The sequence below is a fragment of the Xyrauchen texanus genome, chromosome 19, assembly GCF_025860055.1.
Source record: "Xyrauchen texanus isolate HMW12.3.18 chromosome 19, RBS_HiC_50CHRs, whole genome shotgun sequence".
NCBI classification, from domain to species: Eukaryota; Metazoa; Chordata; class Actinopteri; order Cypriniformes; family Catostomidae; genus Xyrauchen; species Xyrauchen texanus.
The window spans coordinates 2405829-2431514 of record NC_068294.1 but is presented as its reverse complement, the minus strand read 5'-3'; the positions used below and the strand labels follow the sequence as shown (position 1 = coordinate 2431514).

The 25686-nt window shown below is 38.8% G+C and overlaps 1 protein-coding gene across 1 annotated transcript; it reads left to right on the top strand.

The window, feature by feature from the left end:
• Positions 1-22670, top strand: commd5 (COMM domain containing 5). Its single transcript, XM_052149371.1, has 7 exons — positions 1-436; positions 7946-8106; positions 12198-12226; positions 12373-12423; positions 12505-12597; positions 12856-12931; positions 22511-22670. Exons 1-7 carry the CDS (start codon positions 304-306, stop codon positions 22610-22612), a joined length of 645 nt encoding a protein of 214 aa, XP_052005331.1. The 5' UTR covers positions 1-303; the 3' UTR covers positions 22613-22670.
• The last annotated feature ends 3016 nt before the right edge of the window (positions 22671-25686 follow it).

Genomic DNA, 25686 nt, shown 5'->3' with positions numbered 1-25686 from the left:
TAGACGTGACTGCAAGTGCGTGTTTGAATTTTGATTGCACGTTGCGACTCTCATCAATGTTGGTCCCGGTTGTGAGAACTAATTTTGTATTTGCACTAAGAAGACTAATTATTTTCTCAAAGTCACGCTCCAGACCATTAGGTGGCAGAAAAACAGCCGTAAAAGGAAAGGAAGAGATAAGTCACATGACTGACATGGAAGCGCTGAGCATTCATGTATAAATCTGTTTGAAAGACTTTAATCTTCGTTTAAGATAGCAGGGAGAGTACACGAGCTTTCTTGAGGAGGAGCAGTGAGTAAGAAATGGCGTCTTCTGCTTATGTGAAAATGAGTGATACAGTGAGTTTGTTTGGAGGCAGAGTTCCTGCTGAAGTAGAGCTGCTGTCTAAACACTTGAAGGATCTGGACAGAGACACATTCACACAGTTACTCACAGGTCAGAGTCATTATTATATCCTGTGTGTTGTCATTGATCCTGATATGTGTCTGCTGTGTTTGTTAACAGTGTCCTCTTGTGTGTATGCATGTGAAAATGCTTCTGAACAGTTTTTCCCATTACAAATTATATTTTCATTTTAACAATTTCAGTTGAAAGTTGAATGGCAAAAGAAATATTACTCATGAAATTCTTAGTCTGGCATGTCTCCCTGGCTTGGGAAACTACCCAGGTAACCAAAAAAGGTCTCCAGATCGTCCCCCGATTGGCCGCTTTTACTACAGAAACCATAGTTTAACCGTAGTATTTTAGATACACCATAACCACAAGATTAACCGTGGTTACTCAAATATTACTAAATGAAAACCATGGTCAATGTATTGCAAGGAAAATGTGTCGCGAGGGCAGGACAAAACTATTTTAGAACAGGGCTCCATAAGAAGAACATAAGTGTGAGTAGATGATGGGACTTTTAAATTATCCCTCACACAGTAGGCACTTTATAAAGAAATGTGACCCTTGAAAAAAGAGGACAAAGAAAAATGATGGATAAATTATTTTTCTTTGCAATTATCAATTATTTCTGAAGGCAAGTTCTTTGATTGCGATTATTCTGTTTTTTATGTTCCTGAGTTATATATATACATGCATAAATACATCTATTTCTAAAGAGAACTTCCTGATAGACAGCCATCCATATAAAAGCAGAGAGAAGTCTGACTCTGGTGTGGTGTAGGTAGGACTGGAGTTGACGTCTGTTTACAGAGGTTAAGGCCAACATCTGTTCTCCGTGTCTTCAGCTGGGGCTCACAGCAAATCTGCAAAAAAAATAAATAAATATCACAATTGAAACGTAGCCATATTCATTTCAAAGTATCAAATCTTATTTGGTCACAGAAGTATTCCATTAAATGGAACAACTCTTCTGATGCCTTTAATATCCCAACAATGTTTTTTTTTTTATATCCTGAAACACAAGCATTTGAGAGGCATCTCTGTAACACGCACTCATGAGAGTGATGACGTAAGCTTATTGGTAAGGTAGGAAGGAGGAGGCAGGAAGTGTGTAATTGTTTACAAGAGAACTTGCACAGACCAAGCGCCATTAACAAACCTAAACAATTTCAAAACTATATAAAGTAAAACATTTCAAAACAATAATAATTTAAAAAAAACATTACTGCAGTAAATAACCATCCTTTATTTCGGAGCAATGCCGTTGCGTTATCTACTTGAGCCTTTTCTTTAGTGGAACTGTATAGGCAATTTGACTGGCAGGAATTAAAGCCGCAAAAGTTAGTGAAACTAAGTGCTAGAGTGTTTACTGAGATTCAAAGGATTTACCCATTGAGATCAATGGTAGAGGTGATTATCACACAGAAGAGAATTGAGTGCAGGTGCAGTGAATCAGAAATCCAGTGATGAGCGTTGAGGGAGGCGTAACAATGACAAAGTTTTCACACATACCCGAGTTTCCTGGAAAAACAGCATTGGCACAGCCAATTAATTCAGAAATGGTCTGAAATCCTCAGGGGTAAAATGTTCACTGCACACCCTCCAATATTTGAGAGAATGTACGGGTGTACTGATATTCAGGTTCAGCGCGATAAGCCAGAGCTTCAATCGCTCATGATCATGTAGAGGCAATCGATGAAAAGTTAATATTTTTCCTGGCGTGTATTTTCTTTGGGGTTTCTGAAGGTCGAAATATCCAGGATACACACACCAAAAGACCATTTCGAACAATACACTTATACAAATAAAAATCCACAGCAAAGACAAATTAAACTTTGAGGTGTAGAATCAAAGGCTCTTTCTGGTGTTTGACATGACATCACTGCATTCTTTATGTCCATCAAAATTCCTGGCCACCAAACAGTGTCCTTTGCTTGCTATCTGCATTGTGTTGGTGACCCTTGTATATCTTTTCTAGAATTTCTTTCCTCATTGCTCTTGGTAAAAAAATTCTTCACCCCCAGCGTAGTATTCTCTCATGCTCCGTTCACCTTTTGGAATTATGTAATCCCTTGCTGGCATAGAATTCTGACTCGCATGTTGTGGCCACACAACTTTAATCAGCTTGCTTCTTGTCTGCAACTCACTGTTCGCTGCCATGGATATCCTGATGCAGTCCATTTTGAGGGCTGTCACAGGTAGGCCCCCCATAACTGCGACCAGATAACCTACCACGTCAGTTTGTGTCTCATTTCCTCTGTGGACGTCTAGACAATGCATGCTCTGCCTTAGGTTTAAACCTCATGAGCTGCACGAGTAGTCTCTGGCTTCGCAGTGGGACATTGTATAAGATTTAGCTGTTAATGAGGGGGACCAGCAGCTTGTGATCCATCACCAACTTGAACTCCTCCTAGACCACATAGATATTTTTCAAATTTCTCACAAGCCCAAACACAGGCCAGGCACTCTTCTATTTGTGCATATTGTGTTTCTGCTAACGGGAGCCGCCTGGAACAGTATGCTACTGTCTTCCATCCATTGTCATTCAGCTTGAGGAACACTCCTCTGAGTCCGTAGCTGTTTGCATCAGCTGAGATGGTGGTTGTCCGAATGATATAATATGTGAGGACCAGTGCGGTCATGAGCAGCTGTTTGATTTTTTTTTGGACTGCTGCATGTGTTGTGTTCATGTCCATATGAAGAGTTCAAAGAGAGGTTTGGGATGTACCTTGCCAAATAGTTCACAATGTCCAGCACTTTCCATGTCAAGAAAACATTGTAATTTAAACCAGGAATAAATGCATGATTATTACTAGGGGTGTAACGATATATCGCGATGCAAAAATTTTAAGATATGTCAGAGTTATTGCGTTTTTATTTTTTTTATCCTATTGGTTGAGCTTCCAACATGCGACCTACTCTGCACCTGCGTTATGCCTGAATTCATAGAAATCGCTTGAATGGAGCAGTAGCAGGGCAAAATGAGTTGCAAATGGCTGAAACAGAAATTGAAATCGAGGATGCCCCGTCCACTTAAAAGTCAGACGTCTGGCAGCATTTTGGTTTTCCAGTCACTCGACAGGAGGATGGTAAAAAACAAACAGACAAAACACGAACTGTGTGTAAATACTGCAATAAAACACTGCACAACACAACAGCGAAACACTACAAATATGATGTGTCATTTAAAACGGCTTCTTTAAGCAGGATTGCATGTTCCCCGTGTCAGTCACTTGCTTGGTCGTTTGAGAAAAGTCGTGGCTTTCTTTCACCGCAGTGCCACAGCAACAGCTGTGCTCGCGGGAAAGCAAAAGATGCTTGAGATCGCATCACATAAGCTTATCATGGATGTTGTGGCATGATGGAACAGCTCAATGGAAATGCTGGAACGCTATCTCGAGCAACAAGTGGCTATAACGGCAGCCCTCTTGAGCACAGAGGTGCGCAAAAATGCCCGTCAACTCGATACTCTGGATAGCGCCTACATAAGTGATGCCGAAGAAATAGTTAACCACCTTAAACCACTACTGTCCTGTCTGATGAAAAGAGTGCCACCCTTGTCACTCATTGTGCCCTTGCAATCCCTGATCGAACAGAACCTGACACTGGACGAGAGACTCTACAACTATAGCTAACATGAAGACAGCCATCCTGCAAAACCTCTCAAGCATATACAGAGGAACAGGATTATCTGCAAGAGAGTACTGCCTTGGACCCCAGATTTCGATCATTGCCCCACTTACTCCCTGAACAACGCGAAGAAATTGAAGAACAATTTGAACCAGTTACAGCAGGTATGTCTGCATTACTAATTGTGTGAGAATCTGTGTATTTGCATTTGTGTGTGTGTGTTTGTCACTTCATTTGCATGTTTGTTCAGACCTTTTATGTGTGTGTAACTGAAACTATACTATACCTTCATTATTTATATTTTTAAGGCTGGCACTGGAGCAAACAGAAAAGAGGGAGGGAGGTGCCAGTGGTGCTGATCCCACTGATGCAGCAGATCAGAGAGATACAGCACACAGAGTTGAGCAAGAACAGCCACCTAGCAGAAAGACAGCACTGGAAGTTCTCCTTGGTGCAACTTTTGCTGAACCAGCAGTCACCCAGTCCAAAAGCTGTATTGAAGTAGAGATTGACATACACAAAAAGTACACTTCTATTCCCTTCACTAGCAGTCCACTGAAATAGTGGAAAGAAAATGCTCAAATGTTCCCAATTCTTTCCCCTCTTGCCAAGGCTTACCTCACAGTTCCAGCTACTTCTGTTCCCAGTGAACGTGTTTTTTCTACAGCAGGGGATATTGTAAATGCACAAAGATCCCAGCTTCTGCCTGAAAATGTAGATATGCTGTTTTTGTTGTTGTTGCAAAAAATCCTTTAAGTAACCTAAACAAACCCCAAAGCTGCTTGTGTTGAGTTGAACTTACTTGAACAGAACACTTTATTTTTTGCTTTTTTATTTTTGCACTTTTACTGCATTAAGAAGTTCTCTCTTCGGTTTCAGCTGTCTTAATGATAATTTCTTGTAACAATTCAGTTTTGTTGTTCAGTGACACACCTACTCAATTGTTAATTTACGTACAGAAGGTTAAATAAAATCTTGAAATATTGTAAATTCTTTAAGTTGTATGTACAACAAAGTTATTGGAAATGTTAATGTTTTGGAAATAAAACTGTTATTTGAATTAGTTTCATTTTTTAATTTTGTTCAAAATATCGTGATATCGTATCGTGAACCCAATATCGTGATGCGTATCGAATTGTGAGCCGAGTGTATCGTTACACCCTTAATTATTACATATTGGACCATCAGTATTTAGAGTTCCTGGGGCCTTTACAAAAACTTAAATTTGTTTCCATATTCTCAGTGAGTTGCCAGTAATAACACTATCACTGTAAATCGATTTATTTACTTAGAATGGGCTATCAGGAGGGCAAGGGGTGAGGTCTTGTTGCATAAGGTGCGCTCAACAGAAAGCCATGCAGAGCAAGAATTAGGTTCCTTTTATAAGGGCCCTTTTTCCACCATACATTTTTTTTTATGTGTGCTTCCCAATAATAAATGTAAAGGTTTGGTTTGTTAAAGCCCCTAGCATCCTTTGATAAATGTTTTTTAGAGATGCTTACTGCTTTATAGTTTCACAAGAAGTATACAGTTATTGAATCTAACAGTTTCAAGCAAGGGTTTTCAACAGTGGGTCTGCGGTGTTTCCACAGGAGGTCCACAAATTATTCTTTGATCCACCATTGGCATTTGTAAATCTCACTCACTCACGAGCAATAGTGAGAGAAATATGTATTTTCTGTCGACATGTTAAAGTCCCTCGCCCCTGCATGCCAAACCTTATAGTGTGACTAAATACCTCTCGTTAGCAGAAGAGCACAGACCAGACAAACCATTAATGCGACTACTGCTGACTAATCTTACTACTCCATCGCCATGTTTGTGTATAAACTAACACAAGATATCATCACAAATAATGATGTCTACTGCCAAAGTATTGTTGAAGTTCCACTCAGTTTCATAGTGTTCTGTCAGATCTGACTCTCATGAATCCAGGACATCTCCACAATCTCCACAAGCTAAATGATCCACTCCGATCCCCAATCAGGATTTTTAAATTGTCATCATGATCGGCCGATACTGATACGATCATTCAAGCTTTACATAAGTGATATCAAGCGCTCTGTTGACTGCCTTTAACTGTTTTTAATATATAAGGTTTCTTTATATTATTTACAATAATGCTGTATTTTGAAATTGAGAATCAAACAAAAAAGCACGACAAAAGTGTCCATTGTGTTTTTAGGACATTCAGTTGCATCGCCTCCTTCAGGCCCCTTTTTATTTTGTTTTCCTTTCCCTGACTTTGTCATATTGCTAATGGATTTTAAAGTCTACACTGGCAGCCAAAAGTTTGGAATAATGTACAGATTCTGCTGTTTCGAAAGGAAATTAGTACTTTAATTCACCAAAGTGGCATTCAACTGATCACAAAGTATAATCGGGACATTACTGATGAAAAAAAAAACAGCACCATCACTATTTTAATTATTTTTTTTTTTATCAAATGTAGACAGGCCCCATTTCCAGAAGCCATCATTCCAACACCTTATCCTTGAGTAATCATGCAAAATGTACCATTTGTTTTTAGAAAATCACTTTCAATATATCAAACACCGTTGAAAGATATTTGGTTCATTAAATGAAGCTTAACATTGTCTTTGTGTTTGTTTTTGAGTTGCTAGAGTATGCAATAGACTGGCATGTCTTAAGGTCAATATTAGATCAAAAATGGCAAAAAAGAAACCGCTTTCTCTCGAAACTCATCAGTCAATCATTGTTTTGAGGAATGAAGGCTATACAATGCTTGAAATTGCCAAAAAACTGAAGATTTCATACACGGGTGTACACTACAGACTTCAAAGACAAAGAACAACTGACTCTAACAAGGACAGAAAGAGATGTGGAAGTCCAGATGTACAACTAAACAAGAGGATAAGAACATCAGAGTCTCTAGTTTGAGAAATAGACACCTCACATGTCCTCTGCTGACAGCTTCATTGAATTCTACCCGCTCAACACCAGTTTCATGTACAACAGTAAAGAGAAGACTTATGGGAAGAATTGCAAAGAAAAAGCCACTTTTGAAACAGAAAATCTTAAAGAAAATGTTTGAGTGGGCGAAGAAACAGACATTGGACAAAAGATAATTGGAAAAGAGTGTTATGGATCTTAACCCCATTGAGCTTTTGTGGGATCAGCTAGACTGAAGGTGCGTGAGAAGTGCCCGACAAGACGGACATTTCTAATTCAAGTGCTACAGGAAGTGTGGGGTGAAATGTCATCTGAGTATCTGGACAAACTGACAGAATGTCAAGGATCTGCAAAACTGTCATTGATGCACGTGGAAGATTTTTTGATGAGAAACCTTTTAAGTCGTTTAAGAAGTTCTGAAATTTATTTCATATTGTAATTTGTAATTTTTCATGTTATTAATGTCCTGACTATACACTGTGATCAGTTGAATGACACTTTGGTGAATAAAAGTATTAATTTCTTTCCATAAGAGCAAAATCAGTACATTATTCCAAAACTTTGGTGTGTGTGTGTGTGTGTGTGTGTGAGCGTGTATTTATCACTTTGTGGGGACCAAATGTCCCCATAAGGATAGTAAAACCCGAAATTTTTGACCTTGTGGGGACATTTTGTCGGTCCCCATGAGGAAAACAGCTTATAAATCATACTAAATTATGTTTTTTGAAAAGGTAAAAATGCAGAAAGTTTTCTGTGAGGGTTAGGTTTAGGGGTAGGGTTAGGTTTAGGGGATAGAATATAAAGTTTGTACAGTATAAAAACCATTATGTCTATGGAAAGTCCCCATAAAACATGGAAACACAACGTGTGTGTGTGTGTGTGTGTGTGTGTGTGTGTGTGTGTGTGTGTGTGTGTGTGTGTGTTCATATTCCCCTCTGGCCATCCCCATTTAAAAAAATTATGTGGTAATAAATGTTCTTTTCTGTTCCATGATATGCTGTTCTCTTTCAGCTGTGGTGAATGCTGTTGCTGGTCAGGAATGCAGTGATTCTATGAGAGTGATTTCAGAGAGTGGTTTAATCTCAGAGGAAAATTTTAACCATGTGGTTGCTGGACTGTATGCTCTTCTGAAAGAAGCTCTGCGTCTGTCTGCATCTTCTTTAAAACAAGAGGTTTGACCATCATTCTCACTCTTAACCAGTGCAAATATTGCACTATTTTGGGTGTCTGCAATTTTGTACGAAAGATTACATATTAAAATGTATTGTTTTGTTTTTTCTCTCTATATGTTGTTATTTTAATCAAGTAGGTGGATTTAACACTAGGCAATTAACAATTGTCTAGTGTACATTGAATGTGCTCTCGACAATGGTTAATTGCCCACAATCCACCACAGGGATGACACACGAGCTGGGAGTTTACTGCTTCCTTCACTCCTGCAATGTTTTATTTTATCCTGAATGTAGTAAACTTCTTTTTGACAAATCAATACTTGATTAAAATAACATTTTATTTTAAAATGTACTCTTTATTTGATAAAATTTGTTTACTCTTTATATTAACATACAGTGTATATATTAAAAAATAACAAAACAGAATGAAGATTTAGTGTATAATATATTATTTAAAAAGAATAATAAGCAAGGCCCAAGTATTTTAAAAGTGATGTTGTTTCTACGATATCCCCAGAGCTCCGACATGTGGTGTATACGTCAGTGATCGAATTCACTAATTTCGTGCGGAGATTTAGTGCACTCACTGCTATTCACTATATAGAAAATAGTCAGCACAGCCACTCTTCGCCATACGATCGCCTCACACGTGCGCCCCCGCACACCTCGCTGTTCACGCACAGAAATGCTGTACGTTAGCACTCCAGTTGTCAGTAACGCGAATGGAAGAGCAAAAGGCATTTACACTTAACTTGGATGTTTACATGGATTTATACAGTTAATCTGCCTGAAGTAGCTGTGATAGTTTCCAATACCCCCGTGAGAGTGTGTGGTAAATGCTTGTAAATACTGCTCTTGACATGCAGGACGTGGGACAATGCGCATTGATATATTTCTGCACTGATTTAAAAATGTACACTTACAAAATTGTCATAAGAGCCCAGTAACATTATCACCCTGAAAATGACCATCTCATTATACAGAAAAGCCTGCATTTATCATTAGAGCCAAAACTTGCCTCGACATGCTGCCTTAAGTTGAAGCTGAGATTTTAATCTTGTTTTTTTTTTTTTTGTGTGTGTGCATTTTCTCCCCAATTTGGTATGCTCAGTTCCCAATGTGCTCAAGGTCCTTGTTGTGGCGTAGTGGCTCACCTCAAGCCAGGTGGTGGAGGACGAATCTCAGTTGCCTCCACATCTGAGACAGTCAATCGGCACATCTTATCACATGGCTTGTTGAACTTGTTACCACGGAGATTTAGCGCGTGTGGAGTCTCACACTATTCTCCGCAGCATTCATGTTATAGGGACCATGAGGATGTTATCTCAACGTGACTCTACCCACCCTAGCAATCTGGCCAATTCGTTGCTTGGCCTGACTGGAATCACTCAGCACGCCCTGGATTCGAATTTGTGACTTTGTATGCTGAGCTACCCTGGCCCCTGTGATTTTTAATTTTGAAATATCAGCTTGTTAAATTAAAGCATTGCATGACAAAACAATTATTTTCTTCACTGTGCAAAGAAATTGTTTCACTTTGAATGGACTTTGCTAGAGTGACAATCTGTGTCAGCAACGCGCATTGCTGTGTGAACTTCCGCTGTCGTAAAATTCATTCAATAATCTCTCAATAAATTGTGCATTAATTAAAATCAACGACAGGAACACCACCCCATTGTAAAAGTACAAAATTTTCATTCGAAATTTACTTGAGTGAGAGTAAAAAAGTACCCACTTTTAAACCTACTCAAGTACATGTAGTGCATTACTACCCACCCAGTAGCGGTGAGCAGTGAGATGGCAAGAAGAGAGGAGGTCAGTCAAGATCAGAGAGCCAATCATGACAGTGGGTGTTTACAGTCAAGTCTTAAAGGAGAAGCAGCACCAAAACTAAGCGTTTCTGACAGTTGGTCAAAATGAGGGTGGAAAATGATCATGTTTTACCAATATATTACTTTTTATTATTTATTTTTTTTGACTAATATTATGTGTAAAAGTGTACCTCAAGGAATATACAGAAAAAATTTAATGACGCATGCCATTACCCCTTTAATGATTTGTTTGTCACATTTTTTTATCAGGAAACTTTCATCATTATTTGAATGATTCAGTGGTAGAGGCCAATAGTACATCGGTGTAAATCTGTAGGACAAGAACTTTATGCATATGGCTAGGGTTGCAACGGTATGAGATTTTCACGGTATCATAACGTCTCAGAAAATATCACAGTTTCATGGTATACGGTATTACACAATTAGTATTATTAGTGAAAACAGAAGGGTTATTTATTTTTGAGCAAACACTTTATTATCATTTGAAACTTGAAACAATTTATTTTACTGAAGTATGTGTAAAAAAAGTCTCTCTTTTGAAAATAAAATAAATGGAAAAAATAAGAAAGCTAACAGAATTATAATAAACAGAAATATAAACATGATAAAAAATGGCATGTAACTATAACATGTTATATAACTAAAGCATGTTAGTTTACATGTTAGCATAGCATGTTAAATTACTAAATGAAAAATAACATCAGATGTGTGAGCTTTTGAAGTAATGTCCTGTGATTATTAACAGTTAATATATACTGTAAGAGCGTGACAGCACAGCCAGACTGCTCCTGTCTGTACCTTTATCTCAGTGGTTTTCAACTGGTTTTGCTACAGGACCGATTTTACATTGGATATAAAGTGTCGACCTGCCATAGATTAAACATAACCTGTATTTAATGTATCCTGGGTTGCATTTATTTTTATGTTGCATAGTTTTTGTTCATGGTTTTCCAGTAATCTACATGTTGTCTCTCCCCATATGTACCTCTACATATGTAGATACCTTTCTATCAGGCATTAAAAAACTGAATAAAGGCTTATAAATTTATTTTACCATCTCTACTTCCCTGTTAATGTATAATTCAATTTAACACTCTACATCAGGTGTCTGTTTTAATAAAAAAAAAAAAAAAAAATGTATAGAACTTTTCGTGTTTGTCGCAAAGCAGGTGAGTTTACTTGTTTTTTTTTCTAAAACTTTACCCGTTTACATGCTAAAAGTGTCATGATGCAGGTCTCCTGGATGGTTTTGCATGTCAATGATTACCCCTCTGTGTGTCAATGATGCCGAGATCTACTTCTATATTTAATTTAATCACTGAGAAGGTTTACCTGCAAAATGTGTAGCACCAAACATCACAAGCAGCCTGAAGAAAGGACACGGAGTAGCCGTAACACTTTTCCTTTTGCAGAATATTGCACTACAGGTCGCTAAATTTGTTCAAAGGGGAAAGTGAGATAGAAATAGCGCACTCGCGTGCATGGTGGCCAGATAACATTAGGTGGAATATTTCCAATTTGCGCAAGTATAAATCTCAAACTGGGGGTGTTGCGTCTCTTATCTGGCAACCCTGAGCATGTTAAACGCCTGTGGAGACGTGTTGCGTCCCAATGCAAGTTAACCGAAATTTCCAATGAAAAAAAAGCTTTTACGATAAATGAGCCGCGGGCCACATTAAACCATGTGGAGAGCCTGATCCAGACCACGGGCCGTAAATTGCCCATGTCTGCTTTAGCTGTTTGCGAGATTATCATTAAATCCGCCTCGGCAGTCTTAAATATTCGATCACTTGGGCGGCCGCCGAAATATCTTCAATGAGAGAATCATGGCATTGTTCTTTCCCTGCTGTCCGCGACCCAGTCCGAATAGACCAGTTGAGAAACACTGCTTTAACTCTCTCACACACTCATGTCAGACCCCCTCACCTCGCTTCTCTGTGACATTTTCTCCGCTGCGTGTGTTGTGTGTGTGTGTTGCAAGTTGACGAGTCTGACAGGCAGACGAGGAGGAAAGATGCGCACGCGCATGTGAGATTCTCCGTCCAGTTGCATTTTTTTCTCAATACCGTAGAAAAGAAAATGTACATGGTATGATAACCATCAATTTTCAAACCATGGTATACCGCTGCAACCCTACATATGGCATATTTCAGTGATCCATTTCTGTTTATACAATGTAAATAATAGTAATCATACATTAAAACTAAATTTCTAAAACGAAAAACTGTAATTACTTTAATTAAATATCTTTTGTTTCAGGTTTTCAGCGAAGATCTCAGAGCGCTTCGGTAAGAGTAACGAGATATTTTGAAATGCTTTGATTTTGAGATTAAGACATTAATCTTTGTAGTTGATGATTTTGTTTACCTAATTGTTGGGGTTTAGACATTTGTATGCAGTTGTGTTGTGATTGATTTTTATTGTTTGCTAACAGGATTTCTGAGGAATTCATTGCAGATGTGTCCAGTGTAGTTTTTGGAAATGGGTATGATTTCAGCAAACTGATATCTTTTCATTATCTGATGTAATGTGATCATATTATGATTAGTTTGTTCATTTCTTCAAGGCAAACCTCACTGAAAGCAAGTGCCACACAGGGACCAAGCCTACCAAAGATAGATGAGTTCAAATGGAGAGTTGATGTAGCCATTTCAACCAGGTAAACTATTGTTGTGCCTGAGGCTGAAACTATTATCCTGAAAGACAGAAAATGAGATTAAGTGCATAAATATTGGTAACTTATAGTATACTATCCATTCAAACCATGCATATAATAAGAGAGCTAAAGAGCTTTTCATTAAATCATTTTAAAAACAGTCCACAAAACACATGACTGACTATTTGCTCTTTTGCATGGTGTCAGTGTAAACAGAAGCTCATGTTCATCATGATGCAAAAGAATGTTTGTATGTTTCAGTTCGCTGTCTCGAGCTCTGCAGCCTTCTATTCTCATGCAGATGAAACTGTCTGATGGACGTTTACATCGATTTGAGGTAATGCTGCTCAAGCACAAATATATTTAGTTTCTGAGTGCATACAGTTGTAGCTTGATTTCACCGTTTTCTTTTATTATGTTATGGCACACCTTTCTTGGTCTTGGGGTATGGGAAGTTGGGTAACAAATGTTTTGGAGAGCATGCAAGAGTGATCCTGTCTCCAGGTCCCAGAGCATCCACACGTGATATGGCAAAAATATAATGATTTATTAAAGAAACGGTGGGTTTCAACAACGGTGGGTAAACAAACAGACTTCAGGAGTGGAACCGGACAAAATAACAAACAAAGACTATTTCTAGAGGGTTTAGAAAATAGCTTGCCTAACAAAAGAAAAAAAGACAAGAAAACACAATCACTTCCTTAACTCCCCCTCTATAAATAAACAAGAGAAAACCGAATCTTTCAAAGTAAATGATCCCACAACATAAACAACTTAAATGGGTTACGCAAAAGCAAAGCTGGTGTAATAAAACTTGTGTAGAAAATACACATACAACACAAGTATAAGCAGTACACAACATGACAAATTATTGTTATACTGCTCACTTTAGCACAACAACTAGCACAATCTGCTCAAAAACTGGCACCAAGATATAGAATAACCCTGTAGGAGAAAATATTCTCTGTGCATCTCTCTCCAAGGTGAAGAGTTGTGGGCCTCTTGTGCTCTCCATTCCTCAGCTAAGGCCAAGCCTAGGTAATGATCAGCAGGTGGCTCTCATTATCCTGTTTATTGGACAGCAAAAGTGACAAGAAAATCACAGGGAGACACAGCACACACAAACCACGTTTGAATATCACCAATAAAATAAACAATTTACTAAGTGATGTGTTTTGTTGAATTGTACATGAGAATCACTGTAACCTGTAATTAATACATGCTAAGAGGTATCCCTTTGCCTAAGAAACTCTTGGGAAATGCTGAATGATAATGGTGAAAATGATAATCACTATTATTTTGCTAAAAATATTAATCATGATTATTCTGTTATTTGATTTTTTTATATTTTTTTAATACAGAGCTGCACAATTTGAACAAAAAAAACAAGTAAATACATACTGTTGCCACTGCTTTGATCTTGAATCTAAAAGAACAAAAACATAAAATTACATTAAACAGTAGCTCTCATTTTAAGAGTTGTTAGTTGTTAAGTCAATTATATTAGTATACAGCCTTTCACAACATACATCTTTTCAAAGCAGCTTTACAGAAGATCATGCAATAACAGAAGATAAAACTGTAATATCTATAATGTTGATGAGTCATCATTGTGTAGTTTGATAAAATACGATTGAGAATTGTGTTTAAAAAAATAAGTAATTAAATAATAATTGTATTTAGTGCTGCTCTCATCATTACAGTTTAATGTGATCTCATGATACATGCTACAGTTCACACCTCAGGAAGAATTACACAGATCACAGTCCAGATGTACTTCCCAAACTATTTCAGATGATGTAGAAGGGGAATTATAAGGCAAAAATACCAAATAAGTGAATACAGAAGCACTCTCGTTATGGAATAAGTGGAGTTGGAGCTGCCACTCCACTGAAGCAAAACTTGCGTGTCGAGCGTCTTTAAAGGAAACACCCCGGCGTTAAATCTTTAATGCAGTTTTAATGCGTTCTAGCTTTATTAAAGTTCAAATAATATGTATCATGTAAATAACTAGAAACTCCGAAACTGCTTAAAAGATTTCATGATGACTGTAAGTTTGTAATACTTATCAATAACCAAAGTTATGGTGCAACTTTGCTCTTTGTACAAATGCTCTTTGTAGTTTCTTAGAAATAACTTTATTTTCTGTATCAACCTTAATTTTCAGTGTAAGAAGGGTGCCCCCATTATCAACCTTGATTATGGCCCTCTTCCGTTATGAGCCACCTCCAGCCATTTCAGCTATACAAAATACTCATTTATACTGCTTTATACAGTGAGGAAAATAAGTATTTGAACACCCTGCTATTTTGCAAGTTCTCCCACTTAGAAATCATGGAGGGGTCTGAAATTGTCATCGTAGGTGCATGTCCACTGTGAGAGACATAATCTAAAAAAAAAAATTCAGAAATCACAATGTATGATTTTTTAACTATTTATTTGTATGATACAGCTGCAAATAAGTATTTGAACACCTGAGAAAATCAATGTTAATATTTGGTACAGTAGCCTTTGTTTGCAATTACAGAGGTCAAACGTTTCCTGTAGTTTTTCACCAGGTTTGCACACACTGCAGGAGGGATTTTGGCCCACTCCTCCACACAGATCTTCTCTAGATCAGTCAGGTTTCTGGGCTGTCGCTGAGAAACACGGAGTTTGAGCTCCCTCCAAAGATTCTCTATTGGGTTTAGGTCTGGAGACTGGCTAGGCCACGCCAGAACCTTGATATGCTTCTTACAGAGCCACTCCTTGGATATCCTGGCTGTGTGCTTTGGGTCATTGTCATGTTGGAAGACCCAGCCTCGACCCATCTTCAATGCTCTAACTGAGGGAAGGAGGTTGTTCCCCAAAATCTCGCAATACATGGCCCCGGTCATCCTCTCCTTAATACAGTGCAGTCACCCTGTCCCATGTGCAGAAAAACACCCCCAAAGCGTGATGCTACCACCCCCATGCTTCACAGTAGGGATGGTGTTCTTGGGATGGCACTCATCATTCTTCTTCCTCCAAACACGGTTTGTGGAATTATGACCAAAAAGTTCTATTTTGGTCTCATCTGACCACATGACTTTCTCCCATGACTCCTCTGGATCATCCAAATGGTCATTGGCAAACTTAAGACGGGCCTTGACATGTGCTGGTTTAAGCAGGGGAACCTTCCGTGCCATGCATGATTTCAAACCATGACGTCTTAGTGTATTACCAACAGTAACCTTGGAAACAGTGGTCCCAGCTCTTTTCAGGTCATTGACCAGCTCCTTCCGTGTAGTTCTGGGCTGATTTCTCACCTTTCTTAGGATCATTGAGACCCCACGAGGTGAGATCTTGCATGGAGCCCCAGTCCGAGGGAGATTGACAGTCATGTTTAGCTTCTTCCATTTTCTAATGATTGCTCCAACAGTGGACCTTTTTTCACCAAGCTGTTTGGCAATTTCCCGTAGCCCTTTCCAGCCTTGTGGAGGTGTACAATTTTGTCTCTAGTGTCTTTGGACAGCTCTTTGGTCTTGGCCATGTTAGTAGTTGGATTCTTACTGATTGTATGGGGTGGACAGGTGTCTTTATGCAGCTAACGACCTCAAACAGGTGCATCTAATTTAGGATAATAAATGGAGTGGAGGTGGACATTTTAAAGGCAGACTAACAGGTCTTTGAGGGTCAGAATTCTAGCTGATAGACAGGTGTTCAAATACTTATTTGCAGCTGTATCATACAAATAAATAGTTAAAAAATCATATATTGAGATTTCTGGATTTTTTTTGTGGACATGCACCTACGATGACAATTTCAGACCCCTCCATGATTTCCAAGTGGGAGAACTTGCAAAATAGCAGGGTGTTCAAATACTTATTTTCCTCACTGTATTTTAGGCTGGCAATACATGTGATCATATTATCATCATTTATTATTATAAATGCCCATAAAAACACATTAGCTTATGAACTATTTTAAGGTGCATATAGTTTTACCATTTATCGCATTTTGTCATTGTTTTATCACACTCAGTTGCACAGGCAAGATGAATAAGAGATCAGGTGCTGACACGGACAGTCCTCAGCAGCTCCGACTGTCATGGCTACCACAAACTTTACACAACCAGAGGAAAGCAAAATGCCAATTGGAAAATGCTGCTTCAACTTTCTTTGCACCAAAACTACATCTTGTTTCATCTTGGCATAGAAATAAACGCATTATACTCTCCATAATTCTGAGGGAGCATTCTCTCTTTCTTAGCGGTGTATAGTAAACGGACATGCAGATCTGGCATTCAGCATGGCTTATGAAACATCAACTTTGTAAATAAATAAAGGCATCATCAGAGGTTATGTGGGTACATATGGAGGTTTATGCTCTCTGTAAAGTAAGAAGCAGATTTTATTATCATCTTTTATTATTGTATTGTTGTCAATACAACACACAGCAACAAGTGAAGGATTAACTTTTTTTACTATAATTGCTGAAATTATCTGACATTAGGATATTATATGTGGTTGTGTGATAGTTTATGAGCCCATATCACTAAATTCTGGTATTCTAATCCTTTTAGTCATTTACATTGGGGTCAGTGACAGTGGAACTTTGTCACCCTTGCCCAGAAATGCAGCCGCTGCTTGCTTCTCCGCCCTCGCGGAGAGAGCACTCGCGGCTGACGCTACAGAGGTTGGTTCACTCTCCGTCTCTGTTGTGGATGTAACCCGATCTTTCCGACGGGTGAACATCCGTAAAGCCGCGGGTTCAGACGGCATTCCGGGCAGCGTCATCAGAGCGTGCGCGAATCAACTGGCTGGTGTTTTTACGGACATTTTCAATCTGTCCCTCTCCCTGTCTGTAATCCCCACATGCTTCAAAACATCAACCATTGTGCCTGTACCGAAGCAAGCTATGATCACTTGCTTAAATGACTGGCGTCCTGCTGCTCTGACCCCCATCATCAGCAAATGCTTCGAGAGGTTAATCAGAGATTACATCTGCTCTGTTCTGCCCACCTCTTTGGACCCATTGCAGTTTGCCTACCGCAACAACCGCTCCACTGATGATGCCAATGCATCTACACTACACACTGCTCTCTCCCACCTGGAAAAAAGGAACACATATGTGAGAATGCTGTTTGTAGACTACAGCTCAGCATTCAACACCATAGTGCCCTCCAAGCTTGATGAGAAACTCCGGGCTCTGGGCTTAAACAGCTCGCTGTGCAGCTGGATCCTGGATTTCCTGTCAGGCAGACGTCAGGTGGTTAGAATGGGCAGCAACATCTCCTCATCACTGACCCTCAACACTGGAGCCCCGCAGGGCTATGTTCTCAGCCCACTCCTGTATTCCCTATACACACATGACTGTGTGGCAACACATAGCTCCAATACCATCATTAAGTTTGCTGACGATACGACGGTGGTAGGTCTGATCACTGAAAATGATGAAAGAGCCTACAGAGAGGAGGTGCACACTCTGACACGCTGGTGTCAGGAGCACAACCGCTCCCTCAACGTCAGTAAAACCAAGGAGCTTGTAGTGGACTTCAGGAAGAAAGACGGTGAACACAGCCCCATCACCATTAATGGAGCACCGGTAGAGGGAGTCAGCAGTTTCAAGTTCCTCGGTGTCCACATTACTGAGGAACTCACATGGTCCATCCACACCGAGGCCGTTGTGAAGAAGGCTCAACAGCGCCTCTTCTTCCTGAGACGGCTGAGGAAGTTTGGAATGACTAATGTTCTACACTAGTACTGTAGAGAGCATCCTGACTGGCTGCATCACCACCTGGTACGGCAATAGCACCGCCCACAACTGCAAAGCCCTACAAAAGGTGTTGCGAACTGCCAGAAACATCATCGGAGGTGAGCTTCCCTCCCTCCAGGACATACAAGGCGGTGTGTGAAAAAAGCTCGGAGGATCATCGGAGACTCCAGCCACCCGAGTCATGGTCTGTTCTCACTGCTGCCATCAGGCAGGCGGTATCAGGACCCGCACCAGCCGACTACATGACAGCTTCTTCCCCCAAGCAGTCAGACTGTTGAACACTTGATCTATCAGGATCAATAATTAGCACTGCACTTTATTCATCTATAATCTCACACTGGACTGTCAACATATTCTCCTCAATACAACTACTTTATATATATATATATATATAATTTCATATACTCTTACTTGTTGTATATTGTGTATTCTATATTGTGTGTATTGTCTACTGTACATTGTATATAATTGTGTAAGTATATGTACATTTGATATGTAAATTGTTGTGTAAATATGTTGTTTAATGTAATTGGTATAGGTCTCGTCACTGTCATGACTGCTATGTTGCTCGGAACTGCACACAAGAATTTCACCTACTGTTGCACTTGTGTACATGGTAGTGTGACAATAAAGTGATTTGATTTGATTCTGCATTTCAAAATAAGGTGGATAGAGCCACAGCTGTTACGCTGTAAAAACGCTTCTTGTGTGAAAGCCCTAGCGAGTCTGCTGCTGCAGTTACGCTCTAGTTATGCTGTATCAGAACATACACTCTGCTTCAGTGTGTGACGCAAAACAGGTGTAACCGCAACAGTAGGCACCCCTTGAGCTTTTATACTGAATATTCATTATTTCTGGGTTACTACATTGAGGATTTCCTTTAATAACGGCCATTAATTATACAATTGTGAGTGGGCCATTGATAATAACTTGATCATGAAATCTAATTTACCTCTGGAGGTGGATCACATTTAAATCCAAATTTAAAGGTAAAAGATCCCAGTGTAGCAATAAACTGCTAAAATCAAATTTTGTCACATTTACTGAATAGAAAGTGTTTGTCTTTAGTACACTCCATTATTTTGTTTCTTTATAAAAGCCTATATTGCAAAAGTGTTGATGATAGGTTTATTGTAAAAAAAAAATAATCTTCACACAAAGGCTGAGCGCATTTACATTGTGAATACTGTAGCCTGTTAAAATAGGCGCTGAAATGAATAAAACCAGTGCGGCAGATGTGAGTTTTCTCAAGATAAAAAACCTGAACTCAGCAGGGCTTTTTAGCTAGTCCTAATACTCTGCATTAAAATGTCTGATATTCAAAAACATCCGTGTTTACCTTTAGATATGTCAAGAGATGACTTACTGCACTATGAAGAGCCTAATGAAAGGAAAACAATATTTCAGAAGTTGACAAAAATTTCACTAAAAGCTGAATCCCAGCACAGTGAAGTGGTCTTCTCATAGGTACAGTCAGAATATTGTAGTAATTAGTCCTCTACACATAAGGTGTTATTTAAATCAAGTTAGTTTAGTTTGATTTACTGAAGCATTTTGAAGTTATGCTTCCAGATATCCAATGTAAACATGGAGTGCAATTAAGTCATTTAGTTAATTAGTAAATAATTTCAATTATGTAACCAAACAACTCTGAGATTGTGGGTGACAGTGTACCTTAGCTACCACCAAAGACCATTTTTGGACCCAGGAAAACCCCTGGTGTGGCATACTGTACGAGTGCTTTGAAATCGTAAATGTCAGATTAACTGGCGTGAGCACATTAAAGAAAATGCCAGTATTTACTATATAGGCTTTGATTTTGTCTTGTTCTGATGTTAGAAATGAAAGAAAGCACTAGTATCAAATATGTCCAGGGCCACAATGATGTACGGGGACATTTTTGCCTGTGCATTAATCCGGCTCTGGCCATGTCCTCCAAAAATTTCACAAAAAATCTTAAGGCTAAAAGTAACTTGTAAAATAGAAATTTAGGAGCAACTCATAAAAATTAGGGACATGTCATTGTTAATTTTATGACTGGTAAAATTTGTATCTATGCGTAATTCACGAAACATTTTAAGGCTAAAAGTAGATCCTAAACCCAAGGCAGCTTAGAAGTCGTCCTGAGGACTTCTGAATCCTTAAGAGTGACTCACAATGATCCGAAGCATGGCTGATGTCATCAATTCACAATAAAAACGATGTGTTAGAATATTATTATGATATTGACCTTTAAAAAAGGTATTACTTGAATCATTTTTGTAAACTTAGAGATGCAGTTACCTCTTCCATGAATTGAAACAGCCCAATTACACCAGAGGTAAAGGTTTTGACCACAGGCTAAATGAATCTGTGTAGCACAGATAAACTGTGAATTTCTGTTATCTGTCAGCAGAATAATCAAGTCCACCTTAAACTTTACATTGAGATTTCCTTAGTAAAACTTGATCTTAGCAGTTTTGTGAATAGTTTTGAATCAAAAACGCCTAGTGGTTAGATAAAAATCTTTGTGAATACAGGCCCAGGTGTCCAAAGATGACAACCCTGCATAGTCTGCGATCTCTGCTCTTTTCTGATTAACATATTTTATTGATTCATATATATATATATATATAAATAAAACAGAATAGCAAAACATATATATACAGAATCAACATTTAACCCCACCCTGACCCTCATCAACATCCCTGTGGTCACAAATGATTATAGACACACACAGAAAACAACAAAAATATATAATAATCACACAGATTTAAAATGACTTTTCTCTCTCCACTTGCGATCTCTGCTCTTGATTGAGACAGGAGAGTAGAGTACCACTGTTTTTCACACCAATCAATATTTTTCTAAGTGAAAGGAAATTATATGTAGCACATTGATGTTGAAATAGACATGTGCTACTGCTTCCTATTTTTGCTTTAATGGTGATACCACCTCCAAATTTCCCTTTATGTGTTTCCATATCAAGTCGATCAAGAAGTAACAACTTTTCACTGTTTGGTGTAGGTTCTGTAATATCCATAGCTATTTTATGCTTGTAGTACTACTACTTCAATTAATGCAGTCTCTTAAATCATTGCGTAGAGTGATTGGTAGACAGGAAACCGCTAATTGTCAGCAAATTCATAATGGACAGACAGCAGGCAGTGTATATTGTAGCATTTTTAAAAGCTGGTTTATAACTAAATATAACAATATACACTGCCTGCTGTCTGTCCATTATGAATTTGCTGACAAATAGACTGGTATGACATTTTTCTTGTCTACCAATCACTCTACGCAATGATTTAAGAGTGCGTTTATTGAAGTAGTAAATATCTGGAACAATGTTTTTAAAATAATATTTGTTGCCCTTCTTTATGACCGCACATATTTTGGGACCACCATGCCACCCAGAGGAAGTGCATAAACCTATGTACATGAAGCTCATATGGAAACAATGGACAGAAACAACAGAAGAACTCGACTACGATGACGACAGCACCGATAAACATCTCTGTGTATCACCAAGAAGAACTATATGCAATCTGATGAACTCTAATAAAAGCTGTTGAAGTCCAACTTCCGTTTCCCGCTCTTCTTCTCGAACACCTCAACCCAGGCTACTAAAAACTTGATAATCTGACAACAGCCATTTTCTCCTCTTTGTTAAAAGTACAAACGGAAGACACTTTTGTGTTAAAGCTATAGCTAAAACTAAGAGAAATGCATTATTGTGTCTTTGTAATATAACCCTGTTTGTTTAACTAATGCTAAAATGTATCTTTGTAAAACCATATGATAATTTTCTTTACAGTCACCTCGCATTATTTTGTCACCTCATTTTTCCACTAAGCATTATACAACATTAAAGACGCATAATTTAAACACATGTCCATAAACCACATGGGCGATTTTGGTGATCATAAACACTTCCTCTGGGTGGCATGGTGGCCCCAAAAAAAGGTGCGGTTATAAAAAAGGGCAGTGAATGTCATTTTGACACATGGTTCCAGATATTTACTACTCGTAGAACGTGAAGTTCAACTCTGCCTTTAAGATTTCCTTAGGAAGTCTTTGGAGTGATAAGATAAACATCTTCGTGAATACAGGCCCAGAATTGTACTGGTTTAGAAGAGACACTTTGCTGCAAAAGAACATCAAGTCTTTTCATCTTTTTATTTTTATGTCTCCTCTGTAGGTTCCAGTTGCCAAGTTCCAGGAGCTTCGATACAACGTGTCTCTCATTTTAAAGGAAATGAATGATTTGGAGAAGAGAAGTATTCTTAAAATTAAAGACTGATACACAATCTTGTGCCCTGTGCATTGTATTATTTAGGCTGTCAATCAATTAAAATGTTTAACCAAATCAATTACATGATGTGCCAATTAATTAATTAAAATGATCTCATATCAATATTTACTGAGAAAGGCCCCCCAAATAAAAATAATTTAGAATATAACAATATAAATATATATATATATATATATATATGCAAATAATTCAAATACATTGCTACAAATACGAACAGTTTATTGTTGCAGCAGACAAGTAAAGCATTTATTCTAGAGATGCATCGCTACTAGTACTCGTTTCGGGTTGATACTGGGGGGTAAATGACCATTTTTGAGGAAGTATGCGATACCTACATTTACACCCCACTTTTGGTCTCCGTGGGGTGGGGGGTGATATTCCATTATACAACTTCTCTCTCTCCTCATATTTGGGTTTGAGAGAGCGAGAAAAAGAGCGATTTTATCAGACTCACACCGGACAGTCGGTGTTGTCCTAAACCATGCGACTTCAAAAATCATATGTGTGATGTATGAAGAAGACCCTAGAAAAAGTCTTCTGTCCATCACTTTTACTTAGCCCAAAAACCTTACAGGGCAAAGCAATCAGAATGAACGTTGAACACTGTAAATCAGCATCGCCCACTCTGAGTGCACAAAACAATATGCATAAAATGATGCTGTTAAAGCATGAATAATGTCATATGTGTTAGCTGGGTTACTTGTAAAGGTAAGCTACTCTTTGGCAAAATGCTACTGAATTTTAATTTTTAATAACTGAAAACAGTTTTTTTTTTAATTATTTTTTATGCTTCATCATGATATCAAATGTACATACACAAATTGAATGGCATACATATAAAAACACCAATCTTCTCATATCTGTACTGTTGCATAATGGAACAAGGAACTTCTACATTGCATAATGCATGATTCTCACCGATTGGTACACCGGAATCCTCCTTGTGTTTGTTGCCCTCCCCCTGAGCGAAAGTGTAAGTCTCGTCAGACATGCTCGGAGGGCTCAGCACCATTTTCCAACCACACACATCGTGAACCACCGCCATTAAGAAACGCTGTATGAAAGGATTCGTCATTGGACAGTAAAGAACAAACAGGCTTAGTCTCTATTGTCTTTTTCGGTGGTGTTCTTGGAGAATGGAATGCATAGCAGAATTCGATGTGCAACAAGCATAAGTGTACACATAAACACACTGTCATTACACACACTGTCCCCCCATAATTATGCTGGTGCCTTTGTGGCAAATCTGCTTGCTCTCAATTTTACCCATGTTCACACATTCTTCTCTGTTGTTAATGCTAGGGAAGATGGTTTATGTGAGCGTCCCTGCTGTAAATACATTCAGAGTGACCCTTTTTATACTTGCCTGGTCAGGGCCTCTGACCCCATGACCAACGGTCTCGGGACAGGCATAACAGAATTCAATATAATTCGATTCACACACCATTTAGATGCCAGGGAAGAGACGGTTTTTCTGTGTGTCCTTGCTGTGCTTATTTAAGGGCCCATTAAGGCAAAAACATATCCTTTTTCAATCGGCCACAGTAGCAAAGGTAGAAAAGGTCCCCTCCAATGTGTCTCTAATTGCAGGGCAGCTGCCAAAAGTAAGCCAAGAGTGCCTTCTAGTGGCTACACATTGTGCTACAAGAGAGAATCATGCATTAATTCCTCTGTCTGCCCGTCTAGCAGTTCATAGGTATTATTAAATTGGGTATTTCGAACAATACATCATGGTTATGTCATTCATGTCAGACAGGCACCGCCAATGTTAAACAGGGTTATTCCGACAGAGAAGGTGTTTTTTTTTTTTATTTTTTATAGCTGTTATTTCCTAGTCCCGAAAAAGATGGCAGCTTGAGTCCCATTCTGGATTGAGACGTTTGTATTTCACTCTAATGAAATGCCGATTCAGAATGTTGACGCATTAACAAATAGTGTCAAGTGCAGCAGGGGACTGGTTTGTGACAATAGATTTGAAGGATGCTTCTAATTTCATATTCAGATCACGCAAAGCACAGGCGTTTTCTCAGATTCACTTTTGGGGGCAATGCGTACCAATTTTTGCATACTTCCCTTTGGACTTGCTCTGGCACCACGTACTGTATGTTCACGAAATGCATGGATGTAGCTCTGACACCTTTGAGGCTTCAGGGTATCTGTATTTTGAATGATCTCGACGGTTGGTTGGTGCAGGCCTGCCGTCAGGGGGGGTTAATGTGTACATTGATTTTACATAGCAACTGGCTCAAAAGATGAGCCGAGGGGGGGGGTGCTGTTGGCCAGTTAACCCCTGATTGGCCCTAAAGTGTGTCGGCCCACTGGGAAAATGCCTGGCATGCTAGATTACCAGTCCAGTCCTGAATGGATCAAGCGCAACAATTTACTTACTGACTTATATCACCGAAAATAGAATGTATATGTATTTACATGATAAATAAATTTATTGTTGTCATTAAAACACATTTCAACTTTCATCTGATTCAGATACCCCATCCCCCGCTGTTATTGAAAATGGTGCAGTCAAAACACTTGGCCAATCAGATGTGTGAAACACACACATTGTGCAGTTAATGTAAAGCTGGGACTGACTAGTAGAGAGTCAAAATGCCTCACTCAAAAAAGAAAAGGGAGCAAACAGAGAGCAAAAGTGAATGAAAGAAGCAGAGAAGTGATGGCCATATTTCTTGCCAAGCATGAAGCACTAGGTATGACAGGCGAAGCTGAACGTGGTCAAACTGAGGAGCTAGTGTAGACTAGCAAATAAAACTTCAGCTAGCTAGCTTAACCTTTAAATAACGTTAGCACTTTCACTTAACTAGATAAGAAAATACTCTTATAAATAGGGATGGGTACCAAAACCCGGTATTAAATGGGCCCCGGTGCTAAATTATTAAAGACCGTAGTATTGATAAGCTCTAACGTTACGGTTCTTTTTATCTTTATAATCACGCTGATGCAGCCTCTCTACTCTGTTTCGGGCTGCGCTCCACATACACACACACTAGGGTGACCAGATCCCAACAAACCAAATGTGGACAAAGAGTAGGCTATGTTTGTGTGGG